The sequence below is a fragment of the Silurus meridionalis genome, chromosome 6 (assembly GCF_014805685.1).
Source record: "Silurus meridionalis isolate SWU-2019-XX chromosome 6, ASM1480568v1, whole genome shotgun sequence".
Taxonomy (NCBI): domain Eukaryota; kingdom Metazoa; phylum Chordata; class Actinopteri; order Siluriformes; family Siluridae; genus Silurus; species Silurus meridionalis.
This window is the reverse complement of record NC_060889.1, coordinates 5959937-5985970: the sequence shown is the minus strand read 5'-3', so window position 1 is coordinate 5985970 and position 26034 is coordinate 5959937. Positions and strand designations below refer to the sequence as shown.

The 26034-nt window shown below is 39.0% G+C and overlaps 1 protein-coding gene across 6 annotated transcripts; it reads right to left on the bottom strand.

Moving 5' to 3' along the window:
* Positions 1-272: 272 nt before the first annotated feature.
* Positions 273-25351, bottom strand: LOC124386871 (NACHT, LRR and PYD domains-containing protein 12-like). Of its 6 annotated transcripts, XM_046850900.1 has the most exons (13): positions 25281-25351; positions 24083-24128; positions 17915-17971; positions 16159-16278; positions 15672-15728; positions 13689-15470; positions 11729-11902; positions 11056-11229; positions 10114-10287; positions 6077-6250; positions 2482-2655; positions 1611-1766; positions 273-538 (listed from the first exon to the last, which is right to left on the bottom strand). In XM_046850900.1, the coding sequence occupies exons 3-13, from the start codon at positions 17965-17967 to the stop codon at positions 484-486; spliced, it is 3093 nt and encodes a 1030-aa protein (XP_046706856.1). In that variant the 5' UTR covers positions 17968-17971; positions 24083-24128; positions 25281-25351; the 3' UTR covers positions 273-483. The 6 variants fall into 6 exon arrangements, with proteins under 6 accessions (XP_046706856.1, XP_046706857.1, XP_046706854.1 ...); XM_046850901.1 differs by lacking the exon at positions 24083-24128 and having other exon boundaries at positions 25281-25346; XM_046850898.1 differs by lacking the exon at positions 25281-25351 and having other exon boundaries at positions 24083-25239.
* Between the last annotated feature and the right edge of the window lie 683 nt (positions 25352-26034).

Here is a 26034-nt window from a genome sequence, read left to right as displayed (position 1 = left end):
AATTTTTAAATCAAAGTATTGTTTAATGTGAATGAGCAGGCAGGATGATTTTCACATGATTAAAAAAAAAAAAAACCCTACATTAGAAGCTCTGTTCTCAAAAAGTATTGGGAAAACATGTTTACTATCGGTTTTGTGGCCTCATTACAGTGAGTTTTTATTTTTTGCTTTTTCAAAAACCACGCATAAACCTTATTTTGTCAAAAATACAAACACACACATATAAGCTGTTTACATATTATGGTAGCCCAGTGTAATAAGTCTTTTGTCAATAATATATTTTAAAAGCAACTAAAAAGAACCAAATGTAAGAGCATGTCAAAATCTCTCAAGAAGCCAAAAACACCTCAGACTCCAGAGGGTTAAGTAATTCAGGAAGAGGTAGGTCTTCAACCGTCACTTAACGATAGCCAGGGACTTCGCTGTTCAGACATCTAGGGAAAGTTCGTTCTACCATTTTAGTGCCAGAGCAGAGAAGAGCCTTTAATCTTCTCTGCAGTCTTCATCAGCTGAAAATTCTTCACAGCCAAAAACTGAACTAAAAAGAAAAAAAAGAAAAAGATTTTACTTTGAATTAGAATTAGAATTACTTTGTCTAAGCATTTTTTAATGGTTATGTCGATGAAGTGGCAGAAAAATTAAGCCTTACAGCTGCTACAGGTGTTGTATTGTATACTTGTGAATCTCTGCTGTTAGTTAGTGCACATATGCCTTTTGTTGTTAAATGTAATGCGATGTATGGGAGGCGCGCGGCGTTTGGTAAAAGCGCGGCGCGGAACGTGGGATGAGCAGCATAAGCATAGAATTACCAATGGCAGGATCGGGGGAATCCGCGATGCGCTTTGGGAAGAAAAGCGCAGCCGTTGAGAGAGTGCCGGTGGGAAGACACGTACCGGGATACGCATGAGCGATAACAACGACCGCCGTGAACCAACATATACCAACAATAACGGACGGTGAGAGTGTGGAAGTTTAAATAGGAGCTGGTGATGATGATAAACGAGCACCATATGTGCGCGATTGAAGCCGGGAGCTTCAGAGAAAGCGGCCGAGAAAGCACCTGCCACGCCGAAGGGGGCGCCGAAGGCGTGGCAGGTGGATTCCTGACAGTTACCAAACATGTATGTACATTTTAATAGCATGCCTTCATCAAACAAATCGCGGCAACGCTGTTGTGTAAAAAACCCTCCAAAAACACGTGCATGCACATTCTCATTAATTAACGCACATCATGTACATAAAGAAATTTTAAGCACGTTAATATATTACAGCCTAATTGATTTTTGTTTATCTCGATCATCGGTTATCTCGATGCTTTTTGGCGACCCCCTAGGACATCGACATAACCGGGTTTCACTGTATATATATATATATATATATATATATATATATATATATATATATATATATATATATATATATATATATTAGCTGACAGCTTCAACATGAACATTAAACATCGATGTAGTTAAAAAATGTGTAAAAAATCAATAGCTCATATAGAAATAGGACCTGATTACTTATAGTTTACCGTAACAAAATGAATCAAACACGCTGTCTAAATTTTTCTAAATATCTGTATATCAATTTTCTAAAAACTTGTAAATCACCTTAAATCTTTTAGTTTAAGATTGAAAAGCAGCTTATATTTTGAGTCTCTGAGGTCATTTCCAGTCAGATCCAGTTCTCTCAGATGTGAAGTTTTTGATTTCAGAGCTGATGTCAGAGCTGCACACCCTTCATCTGAGATATGGCAATCACACAACCTGCCAAGAAACAATGGCACATTCTTTACTCTTTCAGTTTAAAACACACAGAATCAGGAGCATCATCACTTTAGTAAAATACTCCATCTGTGAAAATCACTGCCAGTGGTTATCCTGGTGTTACAGCATTTAATATTAAAAGAAGAAATTTTAAAGGTTTTAATACATTTTATGTAATTGTTTACAAAAGGAAAGAATAACTTTTGAAAGTCTTAAAAAATGAGGCGTTAAAGCTGTGCAAGAGTTTATTAGAGCCAACATTTGTACAATATCAGATCGGTATGTATTTGGTACTCTGTGCCTTCATTCCCGTCCTGCACAAACATGAATTTCTTGCACACACATGCCACTTTTGAGTTTATAACATAGAATTAGGGAAGTAGTAAATGATTTATGACAGGGAGTTGGCAAGACTCAAGCATCGCCTTACTTAAAAAAAATTTCCTATGGTGATATTCTTGACTCAAAAAGAATATCTTGTGCTTCTTCTGACAAACTCTTTTTCAGAATTTAGCTTTGGCATTCATCAATTTACACAGGCAAGGGTTTTCTAATCTTATGGAAGACACACAAACTGTGTGTATGTGTGCATTGGAATTAAATGATTTTTCCTCTCATGATCTTCAATGAAAAACCTACACACTTCAGTTTCTCTATTAGATAAGTTTCTTATACTGAAGAGCAGGTTTTGTGACTCTCAGAGAGATGATCTTACCTCAGTGTCTCCAGTTTGCAATGAGGATTCTTCAGTCCCACAGCGAGACACTTTACTCCTGCGTCTCTCAGTTGATTTCTTGACAGATCAAGTTCTCTCAGACATGAGTGGTTTGAGCTCAGAACTGAAGTCAGAACAGCAATGCCTTCATCTGAGATAGCACAATTGCGCAACCTGCAAAGAATCAGCCGTACGTTCTTGAGGACAAACAAATCATTTTAGCAAGAGATTTTTTTCACTAAACCTGTCACTACAGACTTACTGCAGAAATACCTGCTTTCCTGTTATTGGTTTCTGAACAGTGGTTATTACCTTTGTTTAATGTTTTTTTGTGCCTTTTTTCTCGGTTTGCATTTTATTTTATTTGGGACTCTCAACTCAAAATCTTACCCGGTTTGAGTCAGTTTCTCCACTTGGGTATCACTTGAGTTTACTATCTCCTGTAGCTCACTAATAATGTTTAATATTGTTGACCTGAGTTTAAGTCACAGCGCTGAGAGAAAGACCAAGCTGGACATGACTCAGAAGAGACAATCAAAAGCAAGAGATCTATTTAGTACCACAAGATGTTACTTGTTCAGAGATTGCTGGACATTTTGTATTGTTGTCTAATTTTATGTCTTTAGGAGTTCTCCAGATGACTACCTCCCAGTTTCAGCATGGCTTCCAGTGTCCCAGTGTCCCAAAAGTGTCCATGTGCTGGTATTAAAGTGACACTGTTATCAGTGTTATTCAGTCAAGCATCCATTCACTCCACACCACAGTGCTTCTTAGGCTCTAGTCTCGTTTCTTACCTTATTTCATCAGCTGTCAACTTGACTTTAGACAAAGTCATAATTGCTTACAGCATCACCCCCTTTTCAAGGAAAACCATCTTGCTGGCCACAGTTGCTAAGAATCACTTCTGCTCTAACTGTGCTGCCTTTGCAGAGGAGTTGAGCAGGTTTTTGATCAACCCATCAGTGTTTACAAGGTGTTTAGCAACTGCTAACCCTCAAGCAAAGTAACCATATTGTGAAGTACTATGGCCTCCAGTGTCACACAATTGAGACAGGAAGCCATTGAAATGACAAATCTTCCAAGGTGTTCTTTCAAAATGTACTTTATGCCCCTAGGTAATCCAGTGCAATCACTCCTCCTGACTAATCTGCAACACAGGAACCACTCACACCCTCAATTTCTTCAGTGAAAGTTCTGGCAGCCAACCATCAAAGAACATGTCATAACCATTGTGGCAGCCTGTCCCACATTTTTCCAAGAGAAAAAACGAAGAATAAACCAAGGGTGCAGTCTTGGCAGAAAATACACAGAAAAAACAAGCTGAAAACTGAAAAGAATATGCAGATAGTCAAAGAAATCCGAATTGATAAACATTATAATGTCTGACAGTGAACGGCCAGAGTGCATACAGGTACTGCAGGAGAACAGCAGACACATGGGGGAGAGTGAGAAGTTACTCAGACTGCTCAGGTGTTTCAGAAAGAGAGCCAAATGACATGTACATTACTCTATCATACAAATCAAATAGTTTCTAGAACAGAGTAAAGGAAAAATGGATATCTTACTGTGAACTTAAATTAAAGCTTGTCATGCATGAGATTGGACTGTCCCAGTCATTGAAAGACTGGACAAAGACACTTATGCTTGCTGAGCAAATATTAGACACACACTTGGACCTATAAACATGATTTACTGCAAGCTGTATATCTGACCTTAATTTAGTTTGAAAAAATGAGCACAGGTTGCAGGGTTCACTGTTTTAGGTTCAAAATAGGTTGAATAGTGGTCTTTGTAAATGTAAAGATACTTACAGTGCCTTGCGAAAGTATTCGGCCCCCTTGAACTTTGCGACCTTTTGCCACATTTCAGGCTTCAAACATAAAGATATGAAACTGTAAATTTTTGTGAAGAACTAACAACAAGTGGGACACAATCATGAAGTGGAACAAAATTTATTGGATATTTCAAACTTTTTTAACAAATAAAAAACTGAAAAATTGGGCGTGCAAAATTATTCAGCCCCCTTAAGTTAATACTTTGTAGCGCCAACTTTTGCTGCGATTACAGCTGTTAGTCGCTTGGGGTATGTCTCTATCAGTTTTGCACATCGAGAGACTGAAATTTTTGCCCATTCATCCTTGCAAAACAGCTCGAGCTCAGTGAGGTTGGATGGAGAGCATTTGTGAACAGCAGTTTTCAGTTCTTTCCACAGATTCTCGATTGGATTCAGGTCTGGACTTTGACTTGGCCATTCTAACACCTGGATATGTTTATTTGTGAACCATTCCATTGAAGATTTTGCTTTATGTTTTGGATCATTGTCTTGTTGGAAGACAAATCTCCGTCCCAGTCGCAGGTCTTTTGCAGACTCCATCAGGTTTTCTTCCAGGTCCTGTATTTGGCTCCATCCATCTTCCCATCAATTTTAACCATCTTCCCTGTCCCTGCTGAAGAAAAGCAGGCCCAAACCATGATGCTGCCACCACCATGTTTGACAGTGGGGATGGTGTGTTCAGGGTGATAAGCTGTGTTGCTTTTATGCCAAACATAACGTTTTGCATTGTTGCCAAAAAGTTCGATTTTGGTTTCATCTGACCAGAGCACCTTCTTCCACATGTTTGGTGTGTCTCCCAGGTGGCTTGTGTCAAACTTTAAACGACACTTTTTATGGATATCTTTAAGAAATGGCTTTCTTTTTGCCACTCTTCCATAAAGGCTAGATTTGTGCAGTATACGACTGATTGTTGTCCTATGGACAGAGTCTCCCACCTCAGCTGTAGATCTCTGCAGTTCATCCAGAGTGATCATGGGCCTCTTGGCTGCATCTCTGATCCGTCTTCTCCTTGTATGAGCTGAAAGTTTAGAGGGACGGCCAGGTCTTGGTAGATTTGCAGTGGTCTGATACTCCTTCCATTTCAATATTATCGCTTGCACAGTGTTTCTTGGGATGATTAAAGCTTCGGAAATCTTTTTGTATCCAAATCCGGCTTTAAACTTCTCCACAACAGTATCTCGGACCTGCCTGATGTGTTCCTTGTTCTTCATGATGCTCTCTGCGCTTTAAACAGACCTCTGAGACTATCACAGTGCAGTTGCATTTATACGGAGACTTGATTACACACAGGTGGATTCTATTTATCATCATTAGTCATTTAGGTCAACATTGGATCATTCAGAGATCCTCACTGAACTTGTGGAGAGAGTTTGCTGCACTGAAAGTAAAGGGGCTGAATAATTTTGCACGGCCAATTTTTCAGTTTTTTATTTGTTAAAAAAGTTTGAAATATCTAATAAATTTCGTTCCACTTCATGATTGTGTCCCACTTGTTGTTGATTCTTCACAAAAAATTACAGTTTCATATCTTTATGTTTGAAGCCTGAAATGTGGCAAAAGGTCGCAAAGTTCAAGGGGGCCGAATACTTTCGCAAGGCACTGTAAGGCTGATACATTTAAGGCATTTTAAATGTCAAAAATGTCTTTTTTCCCCTCCTACAAAAAGTAAATGGATGTTTTGCGTCATAAATTCTAAAATAATGCACCAAATACTAAATGTATCTTGATGAGAAACAGGTCATAAAAGAGAAGCTATCTTACTTCAGGGTTTCCAGCTTACAATGAGGATTCCACAGTACAGAAGAGAGATACTCCATTCCAGAGTCTTTGAGTTTATTCCAAGATACATCCAGCTCTTTCAGGTGAGAGGGATTGGATCTTAGAGCTGATGCCAGAGCAGCACAGCCTTCATCCGATATGCCACAACCGCACAAACTGCAGAGAGACAATGACACACTCTTCATACTTTTAGTTCAGGACATGACATGAAACCAAACCAAATCAAATGGGCAGAAGGAGGAATATTCCTGAATTCCTGACATTAATTAAAATTTCCGTTGTTTATAAAGCAAACAGCACAAGGGGAGCTAAACAAAATCAAGAACAAGAAAAAACAAAAATTGCAATGAAAATGAGGAAATCAAAACCTGAAGCAAAGGCTTGTTCTAAAAAAGTGACAAACACTGAACAATACTTAGCGATGTAACAATGGAAACACAGGGGTATTAGAAACACAAATGAATCACAAACCCACCACAAAACATGTGGAGACAATAAAAAAAATTATACATGGTAAATCCATGAGAAATGGAGGCGGATGCAAATGCAAAATTGTATTATAAATCAAAACAAAACAAGAAAAAAACAAGACCCCACTCAAGACACAGTCTGATGTGCCCAAAGTTAGGAGAGCCTGGACCCCTTAAGGCCAGTAGGGGAAGCGACAATGGTGGTGAGGCAAAAGGGGGTGCAAGGACAATGAAGTGAATAGATAGAGCGATGTCCTTAGCCAAGCTGGGGCACGTGCAACGGGAAGAAAGTCATCAAGTTCTGTTACAGTGGAGTGCTTTTGCACTGGCACAATGGTAGCAGACTCAAAGCAGGTGGGAACAGTTGCCTGAGAAGAAAGGTTAATTTCAATTTAATTCAATTGAACTCAATTCATTTTTATTTGTATAGCACTTTATCAATGAACATTGTCTCAAACCACTTTACATAGATAATTTGGTGATAAAGAATGAATAAGATGTTCTTTGTAAGTGTAAGTTTTTCCCCGATGAGCACGCCGGTAGCAAGGAAAAACTCCCAGAAATGGCATAAGTAGGAAACCTTGAAAGGAACCAGACCCAAGAGGGAACCCATCCTCATCTGGGTGGCACTGAATGTCCATTTATTACAGATAAACAATGTTGAGGTGTGCAGTGATGGTGATCAGATGCAAACTGTAGTCCAGAGTCAGTGTAGCAGACTGTTGACATTAACTATAGTCCAAAATCCTCAGTGTTCTATTCTTACTCTGTAATATCATGGATCCCCAGGTCAGGAAGGCCAGAATGTTTAATAAAAGTGCTTAAACATAAATGTGAGATGCATTTAATCACATGTTAAATGCGATTAAATGGATGGAATGGATCTGTGATTGGAGCTGGTTGGGGATCCATCGAGGTAGGTTTTTTAAGGTTTGATCTTCTGTCATGGATTGGTATGTTTTGAAGGTCTGATCTTCTGTCACGGATAGACCAGTCATCAGAAACCAGAAGTAAATCTGAATGTCTTTTATTGGTTTAAACATGCAAACACATCGAGAGCTTGATAAGAGACTGGAGCAATATGGCACACTTAACTGAGGGCTTCCAGTGAAGCGTAGCCAGGAACATAGAAGCATGAAAGCACAGGGAACAAGAGAGGTAGGTAGTTTGTGATGTATGGTCGTAATTAGTAGATCGGACTGTGAGTGAAGGGGAATAGGGACCTTATAAAGTGGACGAGTAAATGAAGGACAGGTGTAGGTGATTAGTAGGAGTAGGACAGGTGTAGGTGATTAGTAGGAGGGAGAGGCTGAGCAAGAGTGTGAGCCTTGGAGGGAGGCGTGGCAGGTGGTTTTCTGACAACAATGCAAAAATAACAACACACTGTATGAATACTGTACAGAATAAGTCTTCTCACATAGAGGACTTTGCACAGAAGAAAGAGTTATTGCTCTTGATCCCACAATGCATGCCTGTCAAATCTGAATAGCTTGTGCAGATTTTTTTAAGTTTTCTTGAATATATTTAGATTTTCTTTGCTAGTTTTCTTTGGTGGCCGTATATATATATATATATATATATATATATATATATATATATATATATATATATATATATATATATATACACACACAGTGAGGAAAATAAGTATTTGAACACCCTGCTATTTTGCAAGTTCTCCAACTTAGAAATCATGGAGGGGTCTGAAATTGTCATCGAGGTGCATGTCCACTGTGAGAGACATAATCTAAAAAAAATCCAGAAATCACAATGTATGATTTTTTAACTATTTATTTGTATGATACAGCTGAAAATAAGTATTTGAACACCTGAGAAAGTCAATGTTAATATTTGGTACAGTAGCCTTTGTTTGCAATTACAGAGGTCAAACGTTTCCTGTAGTTTTTCACCAGGTTTGCACACACTGCAGGAGGGATTTTGGCCCACTGCTCCACGCAGATCTTCTCTAGATCAGTCAGGTTTCTGGCCTGTCGCTGAGAAACACGGAGTTTGAGCTCCCTCCAAAGATTCTTTATTGGGTTTAGGTCTGGAGACTGGCTAGGCCACACCAGAACCTTGATATGCTTCTTACAGAGCCACTCCTTAGTTATCCTGGCTGTGTGCTTCGGGTCATTGTCATGTTGGAAGACCCAGCCTCGACCCATCTTCAATGCTCTAACTGAGGGAAGGAGGTTGTTCCCCAAAATCTCGCAATACATGGCCCCGGTCATCCTCTCCTTAATACAGTGCAGTTGCCCTGTCCCATGTGCAGAAAAACACCCCCAAAGCATGATGCTACCACCCCCATGCGTCACAGTAGGGATGGGATCATTCTTCTTCCTCCAAACACGTTTAGTGGAATTATGACCCAAAAGTTCTATTTTGGTCTCATCTGACCACATGACTTTCTCCCATGAGTCCTCTGGATCATCCAAATGGTCATTGGCAAACTTAAGACATGCCTGGACATGTGCTGGTTTAAGCAGGGGAACCTTCCGTGCCATGCATGATTTCAAACCATGACGTCTTAGTGTATTACCAACAGTAACCTTGGAAACGGTGGTCCCAGCTCTTTTCAGGTCATTGACCAGCTCCTCCCGTGTAGTTCTGGGCTGATTTCTCACCTTCCTTAGGATCACTGAGACCCCACGAGGTGAGATCTTGCATGGAGCCCCAGTCCGAGGGAGATTGACAGTCATGTTTAGCTTCTTCCATTTTCTATTGATTGCTCCAACAGTGGACCTTTTTTCACCAAGCTGTTTGGCAATTTCCCCGTAGCCCTTTCCAGCCTTGTGGAGGTGTACAATTTTGTCTCTAGTGTCTTTGGACAGCTCTTTGGTCTTGGCCATGTTAGTAGTTGGATTCATACTGATTGTATGGGGTGGACAGGTGTCTTTATGCAGCTAACGACCTCAAACAGGTGCATCTAATTTAGGATAATAAATGTAGTGGAGGTGGACATTTTAAAGGCAGACTAACAGGTCTTTGAGGGTCAGAATTCTAGCTGATAGACAGGTGTTCAAATACTTATTTGCAGCTATATCATACAAATAAATAGTTTAAAAATCATATATTGTAATTTCTGGATTTTTTTTATTAGATTATGTCTCTCACAGTGGACATGCAACTACGATGACAATTTCAGCCCCCCTTCATGATTTCTAAGTGGGACAACTTGCAAAATAGCAGGATGTTCAAATACTTATTTTCCTCACTGTGTATATATATACTGTCAGAGGTGGGAAGTAACGAAGTACAAATACTTCGTAGAAGTAATAACTACTTTTTTACTTAAGTACTTTCACTTGTGTAAAAAAGTTTAATCAGTACTTCAACTTTTACCCGAGTATTTTAAAACATGAGTATCTGTACTTCTACTTAAGTAAAGGATGTGTGTACTTTTGCCACCTCTGTATACTGTATATATATATATATATATATATATATATATATATATATATATATATATATATATATATAAACAACTTCAGTTACAAATATTAGAAAATGTGTCTTATTGCAGGTCATGTGACTCAGAGTTGATCTTACCTCAAAGTTTCCAGTTTACAGTCAGGTTTCTTCAGTACAGCAAAGAGCCATTTTAATCCAGAGTCTTTAAATTTATTTCCAGTCAGGTCCAGTTCTCTGAGGTGTAAGGGGTTTGATATCAGTGCTAAAGTCAAATCAGCACATCCATCATCTGAAATACCACAATCACGCAACCTGCAGAAAAACAATGACGCAGTCATGAATCAGTTTAGCACATGCAGAATAATGATCGTCATCAGCACAGTCACAACTGCCGTAAAATAACTGTGTATTACATTTGCGTTGGTCATGTTAATGGCTTTTAATAGTGATAATTTAATGATGGTGGTAAATTCTTGATAATTTATGATATTAACTACCTAAACGTTGTTGCACACCAAGTACACCCTTTATGGCACAGTATTCACTAATGGTATTTGCCTCTTTTAGCAGCATAATGAACTCTGCCATACTGTAAAAATTGTATTCAAGAATCTGTGGGAAAGAAATCAGATGCATGGAGATTCCACCTCAAAGCATACAGGAGTCCATGCCTTAATGGACCAGATCTGCTTTGGCAGCAACTATACCATATTAGTCAGGTGGTTTAAATGTTAAGGCTGATTGTTGTATGTGACAAATACGGGCTTATTTTCTTCCAAATGACTTACACAAGCACTCAGGATTTATTTTCCCAAAAGCCTTTCAGAGGTAACATCATTTTAACTGGGTGAGAGAGTGTTGAAAGTGATGATTGCTCTGCCTTTTTTCAGTGATGTTTATGCTGCTTTATTAAATTTCATATATATTGTGATCAGATTAGGAACATGGGGAAAAACCTCAGTGCAGTCTGAAATAAAATAATTTTTCCTTTACAAGACATCTGTTGCTGATCCTAAAACATCTGTGTGAATGTGTCTTACTGAGGAACAGGTCATGTGACTCTCAGAGAAATATTCTTACCTCAGTGTCTTCAGTTTACAAGCAGGTCTTTTCACCACAGTGCAGAAACATTTCAGTCCTGTGTCTCTGAGTTTATTTTCAGAGAGATCCAGGACTTTTAGATATGAAGGGTTGGATCTCAGAGCTGAAGAGAGAGCAGCACAGCCTTCAAATGAGATAGCACAAGCACACAACCTGCAGAGAGAAAAATACACACTTCAGTCTCTTACTTAAGGACACATTGATCAATTCAGCAAAACATCTTTCAAGAATTACTGCAGTCTTCAACTAATATTGAATGAGAATCTTAAGTATAAATTATAAGAAAGTTTTAATTCAATAGCTTGTATATGTACAATAACAATGTTTTAGATGAAATGACAAAGATAGTTGGATGGAAGACAAATTTTTTTGACATTCGGTGTTTTACAAATAAACCATATTTTCCATAAAGCAACATGTTGATGATCTTCACTGACAAGTTTCGAAGTAATATCTGTAGCAAGAAATCTTAAAATCCAACAAGCTGTAGCTTTATTTAGCTTTGTTAAAAGACCAAGAAACATGCCACGAAATATGCCACAAGGATGTAGTTTGGAATCTAAATATTAATCACAAGAGTGTGCAATGTAACAATTAGAGAATATGATTTACTGTAGAGCAGTTTATGTGACATTCAGAGAAATGATCTTGCCTCAATGTCTCCAGTTTACAGTGAGGATTTCCCAGTCCTGCAGAGAGACACTTCACTTTGGAATCTCTGACCACATTCCTAGACATATCCAGTTCTCTCAAACTGGTGGATTCAGAGCTAAGCACTGAGGCCAAAAGAGCATAACTTCTCTCATTTAGATCACAATGAATAAATCTAAAAGAAAGACCAAATAAATGATGCTTTAATAGTGTAAATTATTAAACAAGTTCTCATATCTTTTTAACATATAAAATGTACAAACATGGTATACATGCTGCATCATTTATTGTGTAATGTGTTTTGTACTGGAAGTAATCTACATTTATAGCACAGAACTCTAGATTCTGGATCCTGAATGGACAAAAGGTGCTTTTATAATGACACCTCTGATAGTAGTACAGCTGGAAATCATCGGTTTAAATCACTTTATTCTACAAAAGCTAAAGCTAAACATACCTGTAATATATTGAGATGCAAATGCAGAAAGTACTTTAACTAAGAAAACAAACCAGGGCAAGGCAAGACTAAAGGCAAGACTAAAGACTAAACAAAAGAATCTTATACATGATAAAATATTTAAACAACAATCAAACAATGACTGTGAAATATTCCCCCACCATCATTTTGTTTCAGCATTGTCTTTGTGAAGTAACCCATAGTTTTACTAACGATTAACCTGGCAGTTATTTTTATGTTTTCACGTTTTTTGTTTTTAAATCTTGTTTCTGTTTTTAACCCTTGGTTTTGCCTACATTTTGTTGTTAGCTAATCGCTCAAACCTTAGACGGGATTACATTCTGCTACTGTTTTAGATTTGTTCACTACTGCTATCGTACATATATGCATAACATAACAGTAACCAAAAAGCATAACCTTAACTTAATGCTTCAGCAGAAAAAGAAAAGAACAATGGAACCTAAATGGTGGTACTAAAAGTAATACCCGACAAAACATGAAAAAGTGGCAAAAGCAAATGAAGTGTGCAAGAGTTTGCAAGTTAGCAACTTTGAGACGCAAGATGTCTATTAAATTCAGCTGGTACATATATATTTTTTCCATGGCTGAGTCATCCTTAGGAATTATTCTACAGATCAAGTGCTGTTGGTTCCAGGTCCTTGCCTATTCAGAACTTCCCTCCTCAGAAAACACTATACGCTTTAAACATGGCCACCCTGGTCTTCATTTTTTATTTACTACAGTGTTGTCAGTCAGCAATCTACAGATTACATACATCAATTACTGACACACCGCTTCCATAGAGAAGAACTTTCATTCACTCAGTTCACTGTGCAGTACATGCTTAATTTCATTCATTGCCTTTCTCATTTCAGCTTTGTTGACCTTTGATATTTTTGTTTCTTGAACACCTTTGCATTTGGACTTTTATTAAAATTATTTATTAAAATTTGTGCATTCAAGATGTGTTCACTTACATCAGTAACTATCATGGAGGTAGTAGGTGAATGGTTGTGTCCTTTGTGGAAGTGGAGTGTCCTTTGCTGCATACATCCAAATCTCAATGCACCACACTGCAACATTTGATATAATGGATCCTTTGATATGACCTGCCTTTGTTCCCATGAAATGTCAACTACACCGACTTTCCAACAGTCAGTAGGAAGCAGTGCGCAGGCATGGAAGTGGTCCATAGTGGGACAAAGCTTGCGATGCTCTGTACATTATTCGACACTTAGATTCCTGGCATTTATGTGTTTGTTACTTTGGCATGTACCACCTACCTAAACACTGTTGCAGACCAATTACATTCCCAAATACCACAGCACACCATCAGAGGTCGTGTTTAGTCTATGCCTTAAAGAATTAGATTTGTTTTTTGGGCAAGATAGTCAGGGATCCAGATCGTTTTTACCTTATAGTGTAACTACAATTCTAATGATGAGTTAGGTTATGAAGTTGTTACATAATTAATACTGTAAGAGTTATATTCATTATTACTTACTCAGCTCGTCTGGATGCTGAAACCACAGGCAGAAGCTTCAGAAGAACTTCATCCGATGTACAATGTTTATTGGTATATTTATTAAGAACAAAATCATTTTCCTGAATTGATGTCAGTAACACAAAAACCACAGCTGACCACTGCGAAGGAGAAAGTTCCCTTTGTTGAAATTGTCCAGATTGTAGGTGGTGTTGGACTTCCTTAACTAGAGAATCATCATCCAGCTCATGCAGACAGTGGAAAAGATTAATTGATTTCTCTGTTAGGGGATTTTCTCTGATCTTCTTCTTGATGTAATGAACTGTTTCCTGCGTACTGTGGGAACTACTTCCTGTTTGTCTCAGAATGGTTTGTAAGAGGCTCTGATTGGACTCCACAGAGAAACCCAGAAGGAATCGTAGGAAAAGATCCAGACTTCCATTTTTACTCTGTAAAGCCTGATCTACAGCACACTTGTGTACATCTGAGATTCTGACTTGTTTTAGCAGCGTCAACATTTTAGACAACAGACCCTGAAGAATATTTCTCTTTTCATTCATGAATGTCAGGTGCACATACAGAGCTGCAAGATGCTCCTGAATGCTCAGATGTACAAAGCAATATGCTCTACATTGGTGAAGTCCAAACTCCTCTCTAAAGATCTGTGTACACACACCTGAATACAGTGATGCTTCTTTTACATCAATGCCAGACTCCATCAGATCTTTTTCATAGAAGATCATGTTGCCTTTAATCAACTGCTTAAATGCCAGTTTACTCAGCTTCAGAACCATATCTGCTTCACTGCTCATTTTGTACTTTTTCTTTATGATGTTTGTCTGAATGATGAGAAAGTGTGTGTACATTTGAGTCAGTGTCTTAGGGATCTCTCCACACTCTGCCTTAACCAACATTCTCTCTAGAACAGTGGCTAAAATCCAGCAGAAGACTGGGATGTGGCACATGATGTAAAGGCTTTTTAATGACTTTAGATGTGCGATGATTCTGTTGCTCAGGCTCAGATCACTGATTCTTTTCTTAAAATATTCCTCCTTCTCTGGGTCATTAAATCCTTGTACCACTGTGATCCGATCAACACAATCAGAAGGGATTTGATCAGCTGCTGCTGGACGTGAAGTGATCCAGATGAGAGCAGAGGGAAGCAGGTTCCCTTTGATCAGGTTTATCAGCAGCACATGCACTGATGCTGATTCATTTACATCACAAATTTGTACTGTGTTCTGGAAATCCATAGGGAAACAACACTCATCCAAACCATCAAAGATAAAGAGTATTTTGCCCAAGCTGGAAATGTTTGTTTCTTGATTTTCTTGAAAAAAGAAATGAAGAAGCTCCATCAGACACAGTTTTTGATCCTTCATCAAATTGAGTTCTCGGAAGGGAAATGGAAATATGAAATTAACATCCTGATTTGTTTTTCCTTCGGCCCAGTCAAGAATGAATTTCTGCACAGAGATCGTTTTCCCAATTCCTGCAACTCCCTTTGTCAGAACACTCCTGATGGATTTGCCTTTTTCAGATAAGGGCTTAAAAATGTCATTGCAATTAATAGGTCTTTCCTCTCTTGCTGTTCTTCTGAATGCTTCCTCGATCTGTCTCACCTCATGTTCTCTATTGACTTTTTCACTTTCTCCTTCAGTGATGCAAAGCTCGGTGTAGATCTCATTGAAAAGTGCGGGGTTTCCGTGTTCTGTAATTACCTCATTCATATGCTGCAACTTCATTATCAGATTTGTTTTGCATGCTCCATGAAGATAAGATTCAGTGGTTACAGAAATACACCTGTAAAATGGTAAGATACATGGGGATATCTAACATTATACACAATTAGATATCAACCACATTACCTCTCTTTAATTGTTCTTGTGTCAAAAGCATATGTGCTTCTTATAAAAACATGTGTAAAAATTCCCAGGACAAAGTGAATAGAGAGATGTTTATATTATCAGCGTAATGATTAAATAATGCAGAGTTTGAATTTACCCTGCATCTGTAATTATATTCTTCCTATTTGTTTTCTCTCTTGCTTGCATCAAGACACTGTGAAGACAATAGGTTTAATTTATCATGCATATGTGCATTTTAATAGACCATTATCATATTCAGCCACTTTATTAGGAACACCTGCACATTTACACATTTAAATACAGGCTAATCATCAAGGCAAAATATTATGCACATAAAGATGAATGTCTGCTCATTTCCAAATTAAACATTAGAATATTTAAAAATGAATGGTCTTTATATTTTCTAATAATTTCTAATATATGATGTGACCATTAACTAACTGTTTTATTCTGCATAAAAATATATGAATCACACTGCTGCCACATAATTGCTGGATGATAAAATTTCAAATATGTACAGGCTTTCCTACTAAAGTAAACAGTAAATGTATCTTTACAATAATATTAAAAATATAAATGACAGTAATGTTAACTAATTCAAGTTACATGCAAAAGTTTGTTACCCATCTCCTGGTGTAGATTCTCTCTTCTCCTTAAATGTTATTTCTAAAGTCATAGATTTATCGCTTTTTAGAGACACAAAGCTGGGTACTGATGAGTCTGATCTATTAATCTGTGTTTCACTGCACACACACACACACACACACACACACACACACACACACACACACACACACACACACTAAATAAAAAAAAAAAACAATAACAACAGCAACACTGCTATTCGTATAATGTGATTCGATTCTTTATTAATTTGTTAACTTTTGCTTTAACTTTTCCTTTTGTTGTTTCTTATGTAATTATTGTACAGTTCTCTTTTTCATCATCTTCTTCTTCTTTTTCTTCTTTTTAAAATATTCAGGTATACATTTTTATGTTAATCCACAAAAGCTCCACATAATGGTTGATAGGTCCATTATAAAACGACTTAAAAAGCGTACTTTTGTTTTTTTCTCCTATTCGTATTATTACATTGTACTGTATATATACTGGTATTGTAGTATATGTATATTATTTTTAGATATTTGCATTTATTTTTATTTCTTTGTTATTATTATTATTATTATTATTATTGTTATTATTATTTATTTTTATTTCTGTTTTTTATTTTTTTGTATATTCTTCTTTTTTATATATATTTGCATCTATTTTTATTTCTTTGTCTTGCTGCTGTAACATAGAAATTTCCCCACTGTGGGACGAATAAAGGTTTATCTTATCTTATCTTATCTTATAAAAATATGAGATATCACATAAATCAATATCAGTATCTTATGACCAGCAGAGCTTTCTTAGTAATCACCTGGGATCATATAGAAGCCTAGTAGCAATGTAGCAACACAGTAGCCACCACATACTGTAAAGTACCATAGCAATAATTTAGCAACTAACAGATAGGAAAAGAGAGGGATCAAGTGCTATGTCACTGGTAAAGAGATAATTGGAAGGGTGTCTTGCAATTATTGTAAATATAAATGCAAACATTATTGGATGGTGTGCCATTTTGGAGGTTCTCCACCTTACAAAACAGAATCTTTTTCAACCATCTCTATGATCCTATAATGATTTAGCAAGACCAAAAGAGCCAGTGACAGGAAGTACAACTCACTGTGTTCTATCATTCTACTCTGGTTCACTATTGGTTCTCTGACCATGACAAGTTTTCAAACATGTTTCTTTTAGCTTACTCTCCATTCCTCAATTCCATAGAAGAGAGTTTTTTCTGTATGTCGATGGAAGGTTAATGAAAACTTTTTTGTGATGTGTTTGACAAAGAATTGGTGTTAGTTATGAAATTGTGTTTATATTTTCGAGAACATTTTGAATTGTTTTATGAATCATGTATAAGTAATCTAAAAAACTGTAATGCTCTAAACTTTTAAGATATTTTAACAATTTCATGTTTTCATAATTGCTTTCCCTTTAAACATTTGATTGACATAAATATTAAAAATGTTAATTAATTATATATAATACAATCCATATTATTATTATAACTAATAGGGTTATACCCTATTGGTCAATGCTTTATGTCCACTGTTTACAGTTCTATCTGATCTATTTTCAACATATTCTTTTTAAAACAAATGCCACTGTAATGGGGCATTAATTTCAACACCCCTGCCCTATGATGTATATTTCTATAATATTATAAAATAATACATGTAGACTTAAAATTAATGTTTGAATATGAATGTTTTTTACAGATGTTTTTTATATTCTCAATACATATTCATGACAAATGAAATTATTGCTTACCACTTTTTGAATTGTGGAGATCCACTGAAGTGGTCAGTCTTAGAGTGATCCATATTACTGTTAATAAAGACAAGTTACTGTTTAAAGAACAGACAGCTCATCAAGCAAATTGTAATATTACCCAAAGACATCCCGAGTAAATACAATATGCAGTTTTTAAATAATGATTTTATTTATTAAGGAAAAGAGCTGTCCAAACCTACATGGCCCGAGGTGAAAAAGTAATTCCTCCTCCACCCCTTGTTACAACTTGAATGATCAGTGATTGCCCACATTTTTTGGAAAGCTGAGTTAAATTTCACTTTGCCACACCAAGGCCTAAACAACTACCAAACATGTTGAATCAAGAAATCACTTAAATAGAACCTGTAAAACATACTACAAGATCTCAAAAAACAATGTATCATGACGCAATCCAAAAAAAATTACAGAACAGATGATAAACTAAATCATTTACGTATCAGTTTGAAAAGGATTCCAAAGCCATTTTTAAGGCTTTGAGATTTCAGCAAACCACAGTGAGTGTCAATATCCACAAATGTAGAAAACTTGGAACAGTGTTGAACCTTCCCAAGAGTGCAACTGCGACTCACAAAAGAACCCAGAGCAAAATATAAAAAACTGCAGGCCTCACTTGTCTTAATTAATAATTCAATGATACGAAAGAGACTGCTGACCAAAAAGAACACAAAGGCTTATCTCACATTTGCCAAAAAAACATCTTGATTATTCCAACTTCAACTACAGACCGATATCAAATCTCCCCTTTATATCCAAAATTTTAGAAAAGGTTGTAGCACAGCAGTTATGCTCACATCTGCTTATGAATAACATTTTTGAAATGTATCAGTCAGGATTTCGGCCTCATCATAGCACAGAGACGGCGCTAGTTAAGGTGGTAAATAACCTGTTATTGGCCTCTGATCAGGGTTTTGTCTCCTTACTTGTTTTGCTCGACCTTAGTGCAGCTTTTGACACCATTGATCACACTATACTGCTTGCTAGACTTGAGAATGTTGTAGGAATAAAAGGAACAGCTCTCTCTTGGCTCAGGTCTTATTTGACTGATCGCTATCAGTTTGTGGATGTAAATGGTGAGTTCTCCACGCTCTATGAGGTAAAGTTTGGTGTTCCTCAAGGATCTGTCTTAGGCCCACTGCTTTTCTCTTTATATATGCTGCCTCTTGGTGAAATTATTCATAAACATGGGATTCGCTTCCATTGCTATGCTGATGACACACAGCTGTATATTTCAGCAAAGCCAGATGAGAGAGATCAGCTTAACAATGTTGAGAAGTGTGTAAAGGACATTAGACAGTGGATGCTTAATAACTTTCTTCTGCTCAACTCAGATAAGACGGAAGTACTTTTACTAGGACCACATGCAGCTAGAAGTAAACTTTCCGATTACGTAGCATCTCTGGATGGTGTTTCTGTTTCAGCATGTACGGCTGTCAAAGACCTTGGTGTGATTATTGACCCGAGTCTTTCCTTTGAGTCTCACGTGAATAATATCACCAGAATCGCCTTCTTTCACCTTAGAAATATTGCTAAGATTAGAAATATGATGTCGTTACAGGATGCAGAAAAACTGGTTCATGCTTTTGTTACTTCTAGATTAGACTACTGTAACGCTTTACTGTCTGGGTGTGCGGTAAGTGCATCAATAAGCTTCAGTTAGTCCAGAATGCAGCAGCAAGGGTCCTCACTAGATCTAGGAAATATGACCACATCACCCCTGTTTTAATCAGTCTACACTGGCTCCCAATCAAATCTCGCATTGATTATAAAATATTACTACTGACGTATAAAGCACTTAACGGTCTCGCACCGCAGTATCTGAGTGAACTTCTGTACCAGTATGATCCTCCACGCCTACTTAGATCAAAAGGTGCTGGCTATCTGTTGGTTCCTCAAATAATGAAGACTACAGCAGGGGGCAGATCTTTCTCTTATAAAGCCCCACAGTTATGGAACAGCCTTCCAATCAGTGTTCGGGACTCAGACACAGTCTCAGTGTTCAAGTCGAGGTTGAAAACGTATTTATTTAGTCAAGCCTTTTATCAGTAGATTTCTCTTAGGTAAAGGCACAGATCTGGAGGGAACATGGATATAGAGTGTTTGGTGAACTGGTATATTTATATGCTGTCGTCCCCTCACATTCACACGTTCACTCAGATTTGTTGACGGTGGTGTGGTGGGTCGTCTCTTATCCCAGAGATCCCTCATGTCTGTGTTACCTTCTGGTTCTCCCTTTTAGTTATGCTGCCATAGCGAGTCTTGCCGGAGTCCAAACTGCACAGTGACATTAACTTTCGTACACCAATAGTTACACTTAATAATCCATATCCTTCTCTTCCCGTCACCCTCTCTCTCTCTCTCTCTCTCTCTCTCTCTCTCTCTCTCTCTCTCTCTTCGGTCGAGTTAAACATGCTCCTGAGGCTCCAGTGACCAGTGTTCCTGCCCTCTCCCTCCTTGGATCTTCACACTTCTGTGCAGCTCGGGACGGTCTCTTAATTCCGGAGTAGAACGGGTGCTTTGAGGACGGATTGGACTGTAGTTGGTGTCGGCGGTCTGCTGCACTGACTCGGGCGTGCAGTTTGCTTCTGATCATCATCACTGTACCCCACAACATTGTATATCTGCTTCAAATGGACATTTGGTGTAACCCAGATGAGGATGGGTTCCCTCTTGAGTCTGGTTCCTCTCAAGGTTTCTTCCTTATGCCATCTCGGGGAGTTTTTCCTTGCCACAGTTGCTCATCAGGGACAAACATACTTACAAAGAACATATTTATGTTTAATCACCACATTATCTGTGTAAAGCTGCTTTGAGACAATGTTCATTGTTAAAAGCGCTATACAAATAAAAATGAATTGAATTGAATTGAATTCCCAAGATTTGATACAGTAGTGTGACAAGCTTTGCGACTTCAGGACCTGGACGACTTGCCATAATTGATGAAACCATGAATTCTAAACTTTGCCAGAAAATCCTGAAGGAGAATGTTTGGCCATCAGTTCATGACCTCAAGCTCAAGCGCACTTGGGTTATGCAGCAGGACAATGATCCAAAAAAAATATATAAGGTTTTGTAGTGGCCTACTCAAAGTCCAGCCTTAAATCAAATTGAAATGCTGTGGCATGACTTCAAACAAAACTTAAATTACATGACAGAATAAAAGCAATTCTGCAAAGAAAAGTCCAAAAAAGGCAATGTGAAAGACTCACTGCCAGTTACAACAAACGCCCAATTGCAGTTTTTGCCACTGAGGGTGTCCCAACCAGTTTTTAGGTTTAGAGGCAATTACTTTTTTACATAGGGCCAGGCAGGTTTAGAGAGCTTTTTACCACTAGTAAATGAAATCATAATTTATGAACTGCAGTTTGTATGTACAAGTACAAGAATGTACAAGTATGTACAAGAAAAGCAATGTAAAAAACTCATTGCCAGTTATAGCAAACGCTCGATTGCAGTTGTTGCCACTTAGAGTGGCCCAACCAGTTTTTAGGTTTAGAGGCAATTGCTTTCTTACATAGGGCCATACAGGTTTAGAGAGCTTTTTACCACTAGTAAATAAAATCATTATCATCTTTGTGCAATATTAAAATGTACTTAATCTGAATCATTAAAAAAACTAACAAACAACAAAAAAATATTTCTTTCACTGTGCTGTGAAAAAAAATGTAATAATATTTATTTATTTATTTATTTATAGAGATCATTTACATGTTCATGCTTAGCAAGTTTTTTGTTGCTTCAAAGGTCAGATGAAACCAAGAAAACATAATGCCAAATTAAACAAGGAATGTGTTTTTTTTTTCTTAATTTTTACACATTGTGTCAGGGTGCGAGTGAAACAGGAGGCGGAAGCCGGAGTACAGCTCGCTCGGGTTTTAATAACGAGAGTGAAGGAGAGAGATACACACAAGCACACACACACACACACACACACACACACACACACACACACACACACACACACACACATGGCAGTCCTTAGGTTGAGAGAGTCCTAGGCCCGCTTGGGGAGAAGCATAGCTGATCCGAGATGCGCGGGGAGGAGAAGCGCAGCCGGTACAGGATAGTGGAGTCCGGACAGAACGGAAAGCAAAGAATCCTGCAAGTGACGTCTGAATGGAACCGAAGGCATATAGTCCTGCATGAAACAAAGAACCCATACATTCAATAACAAACAATGTTGTGAGTGAGAGTGAGGAGCTTATGTAGGAGCGGGGTGGAGCAATGATGAGCCCCAGGTGTGCATAGTTAAGCCTGGAGCTCCAGAGAGAGCGGAGGCATGAGAGACAATGAGCCCCAGGTGTGCATTCTTAAGCCAGGAAGAGCAAAGGGGGTGGCACCTGACGCCCCAAACCCACAGATGCCCGGAGGGCCAGGGCACTCGGGAAGAGAATCCCAGTGTCCGTCCAGGGTCGAAAAGGACCCGTTCAGAATCGCTGCAAAACCAGGGAAGGCCGGGAAGGATTCGAGGCAGAGCGACAACCCCGGCGGAGAGCCGTAACCGGACAATGAGCATTCTGAAGACACGGGACGGAACCACGCCCTCAGTGGAGGTCCAAAACGGCACGCAGCTCATCGCGGAGGCCATAGGAGGAGCTCAGAGGCGAGACGTCGCCATCGGAGGAGCTCAGAGGCGAGACGTCACCATCGGAGGAGCTCAGAGGCTAAACGTCACCATCAAAAGAGCTTGGGGCTGTGGTGTCGCCTTTAGAAGAGTCTGGGACCGCGACATCACTGCTGGATGGTTCTGGAAGTGACCTGGGCCTGTCAGAGGAACTGTGGGTTGCCATGCCACCGTCATAGGCGGTCCGAGGCGATATGACCTCCTTCTTGCGGCCAGGCAATGGTGCGACGTCCCTTTTGCAACCAGGCAGCGGTTCGACGCTCTCAAGGAAACTCTGAAGCGGAGCAGGCACTCCTGGAACGGAGAGGAGCCCCTGGAAACCTTGGAGTAGAGAGGAGCTCACGGGGACTCTCTGGGACAGAGAGGAGCTCACGGGGATGCTCTGGGACAGAGAGGAGCTCCCCTGGGGATTTTGGTGCGGAGCCGGGCTCTCCTGGGGACTCTGGTGTGCAGCCAAGCTCTCCTGGAGGTCCTGGGGCGGAGCCGAGCTCTCCTGAAGGTCCTGGGGCGGAGCCTAGCTCCCCTGGAGGCCCTGGGGTGGAGCTGTGCTCTGTTGGATGTCCTGGAGCAGGGTGAGGATCTCCTGGAGGCCCTGGGGCGAAGCAGAGCCGTCCAGGAGGGCCTGGAGCAGGGCAGAGATCTCCTGGAGGTCCTGGGGCGGAGCAGAGCCATCCTGGAGGGCCTGGAGCAGGGCGGAGATCCCACGGAGGTCCTGGGGCGGAGCGGAGCTCTCCGGGAAACTCTGGTGCAGAACGGAGATTTCCGGGAAACACTGGGGCAGATCCGTGCTCTCAGGAGCGGGAGAGAGATGGTATACAAACTGTTCGACCATCTCTAGTTCCCTTGTGAGAAGCCGGATAATAAGGGCGCACGAGCCGAATTTGCCTCTAGTCACGCTCCACAACTATAATAATAATAATAATAATTTGTTACATTTATATAGCGCTTTTCTGCAGCACTCAAAGCGCTTTACATATGAAAGGGGGATTCTCCTCAACCACCACCAATGTGCAGCATCCACCTGGATGATGCGACGGCAGCCATATTGCGCCAGAACGCCCACCACACACAACTCAAGTTCGTATATTCCTTTTCAGGGGTTTGTTATTCTGTTAGGGTGCGAGTGAAACAGGCGGCGAAAGCCAGAGTACAGCTCGCACGGGTTTTAATAATGAGAGGGAGAGAGATACAAACAAGCACACACACACACATACACACACACGCGCGCACGGAGTTCCAGAGAGAGCGGAGGCATGAGAGACAACGAGCCCCAGGTGGGCGTGGTTAAGCCTGGAGCTCCAGGGAGAGCGGAGGCATGAGAGCCATAAAAGGGGGCGTGGCAGGTGGATCCCTGACACATTGTAAGTGTGGAAAAAGTTACTCAAAAGTAATAAGTGATTGACTTTAGCATAACCAGTCCACCTCCCTGTGTATGTTTTTATACAGTTGAAGAAAAACAGAGAATCGGAAAGGAATATTTCATTAGTATATTAAACTGTTAGAGCAAAAGTTCAGGATCATACCCTGGAACCTGGTGCTGTAGGGTAATACTGCACCTCTGCAAATTCTCTATTAGAACATAATTTGAACAAAGCATGTTATTATAACATGTACATCAAGTATTAATAACAACATTATTTCATCTGTCAAATCTTTCATATCATAATGACATTAAATAGCATCCTGGATCCATTTAAATAGACAGATCTTGTGATTCTGAATGCCATTGTTAAGTATCGAGTGTCTCATAGTGAATTGTGGGTTTATAGGAGTAGAGTTTAGATTTAAAATGTCCCCTTTATTTAAGTATTTATATAATCATGGCTCAAGCTGTGGCTTGTTCATGACCCTTTAGCATGAGAACTACCTAAAACCCTGACCAAGTATTCTTCTGACACTTTTATTACTCATGACAAATCCCCAAAATCGGTAGGTGCAGGAGTTAAGAGCAGGAGCAATGTGCTCACTAATGATTGAAATATGCTGATTTTAAATCACACATTAATCACTTGCTAGGATGTACGGTTTGTAATACAAGATAGACACACATAATGAATGCAAACAGTTGAAGAAAGAAAAAAAAATACAGTTTCTGATATCTAAGGATAAATATTTTGTTCACACAGATATTTCAGTTCACAAAGGAAGAGGAGAAAAACTGAATTGCAGCTGGTGCGGGAAGAAAATTTATATTTTTAATTTAAAGGATTTTAAACATTACCATGTCATACTCATAAATACTTTCACTTGTTGTTTGTTTGTGTAATTGGTTTGAAATGATTGCAGATGCTCAGCTTCTACAACCGGCGCTTTGGCCGTGATGTGCCTAAGAGCCGAGCCTCTGTAAATGTACTTGAAGCTGCATTCAATCTGTTTTCAGAAAGAGCGACCTGAAGAATTCAGACAGAATTAAGCTCAGTGTGAAAGTGGTTCTCTTCTCGATTAAATTTGTATGGAACTTTCATAAAAAAAATAAATGATGAGAGAAACCTTGGAAACCCTGATTTCATTCAAATTTATCATAGCACAACTTTACAACCCAAACTACATAATTGTTTGGAATAGCAGAAATCAATCAATCAATCAATCAATCTATCTATCTATCTATCTATCTATCTATCTATCTATCTATCTATCTATCTATCTATCTATCTATCTATCTATCTATCTATCTATCTATCTATCTATCTATCATGTTATTTATGAATTCATTAATTTTACCTTTTCTGATCAGTTCTGGCTCCGTTCAGAAATATGTGCAGAAAGCCTTTCACTTTTGTAGTACAAGCTGAAGCACATGCAGGCTTAAACAGGCTCAGCAGTTGCACAATTCAGTTTAACTGTGTTTTTTTTTTTTCATCTGATCTGAAAATGAAGTGCACAGATTTAGAATATACATCTGAGATATTTATCTGCTGTTCAAAAAAGGAGAAAAAATTATGATTTTATTTGCAACATACAAGCAAATATATAAATAATATAATGACTGTGATTTTTCAGTCAATGTAAATGTAATGCCCCGATTGTTGTTTCTTCACAATTAAAGAGACCTAAATGGGTTTTGCATGTGACAATGTTTTAAGAGAAAGGTGGTTCCACCAGACCAATAGAGGGTCTGTGGGAATGCCGTGTGTTGCATGGTGTCTGTTGGGCTGCAGGTCATAACCCAGCAAGACCAGAGTTGATCACACACACTGTTTTGTCCTGTCTTTATTCCACCATTCCACAGATTGCTGGGAACGCTTAACTGCCAGCTGATACGGAAGTTACGTACCTGTTACAGTTCTTGGGGGCTCTTCCGGGATTAGCAACACCTGCTGGAGGAGGCGAGCTCATCCAAAAGAATATGAAGATCAGCTTGCCATGGATCTCTGCATGGAATCCTTGCTGTTGTTTGATTGTTGCTAACGGTGATTCGGCGGTCGGTACAATGGCAAAGGAGAGAAGAAATCTGGTGAGGGAGATCAGGAAAGCA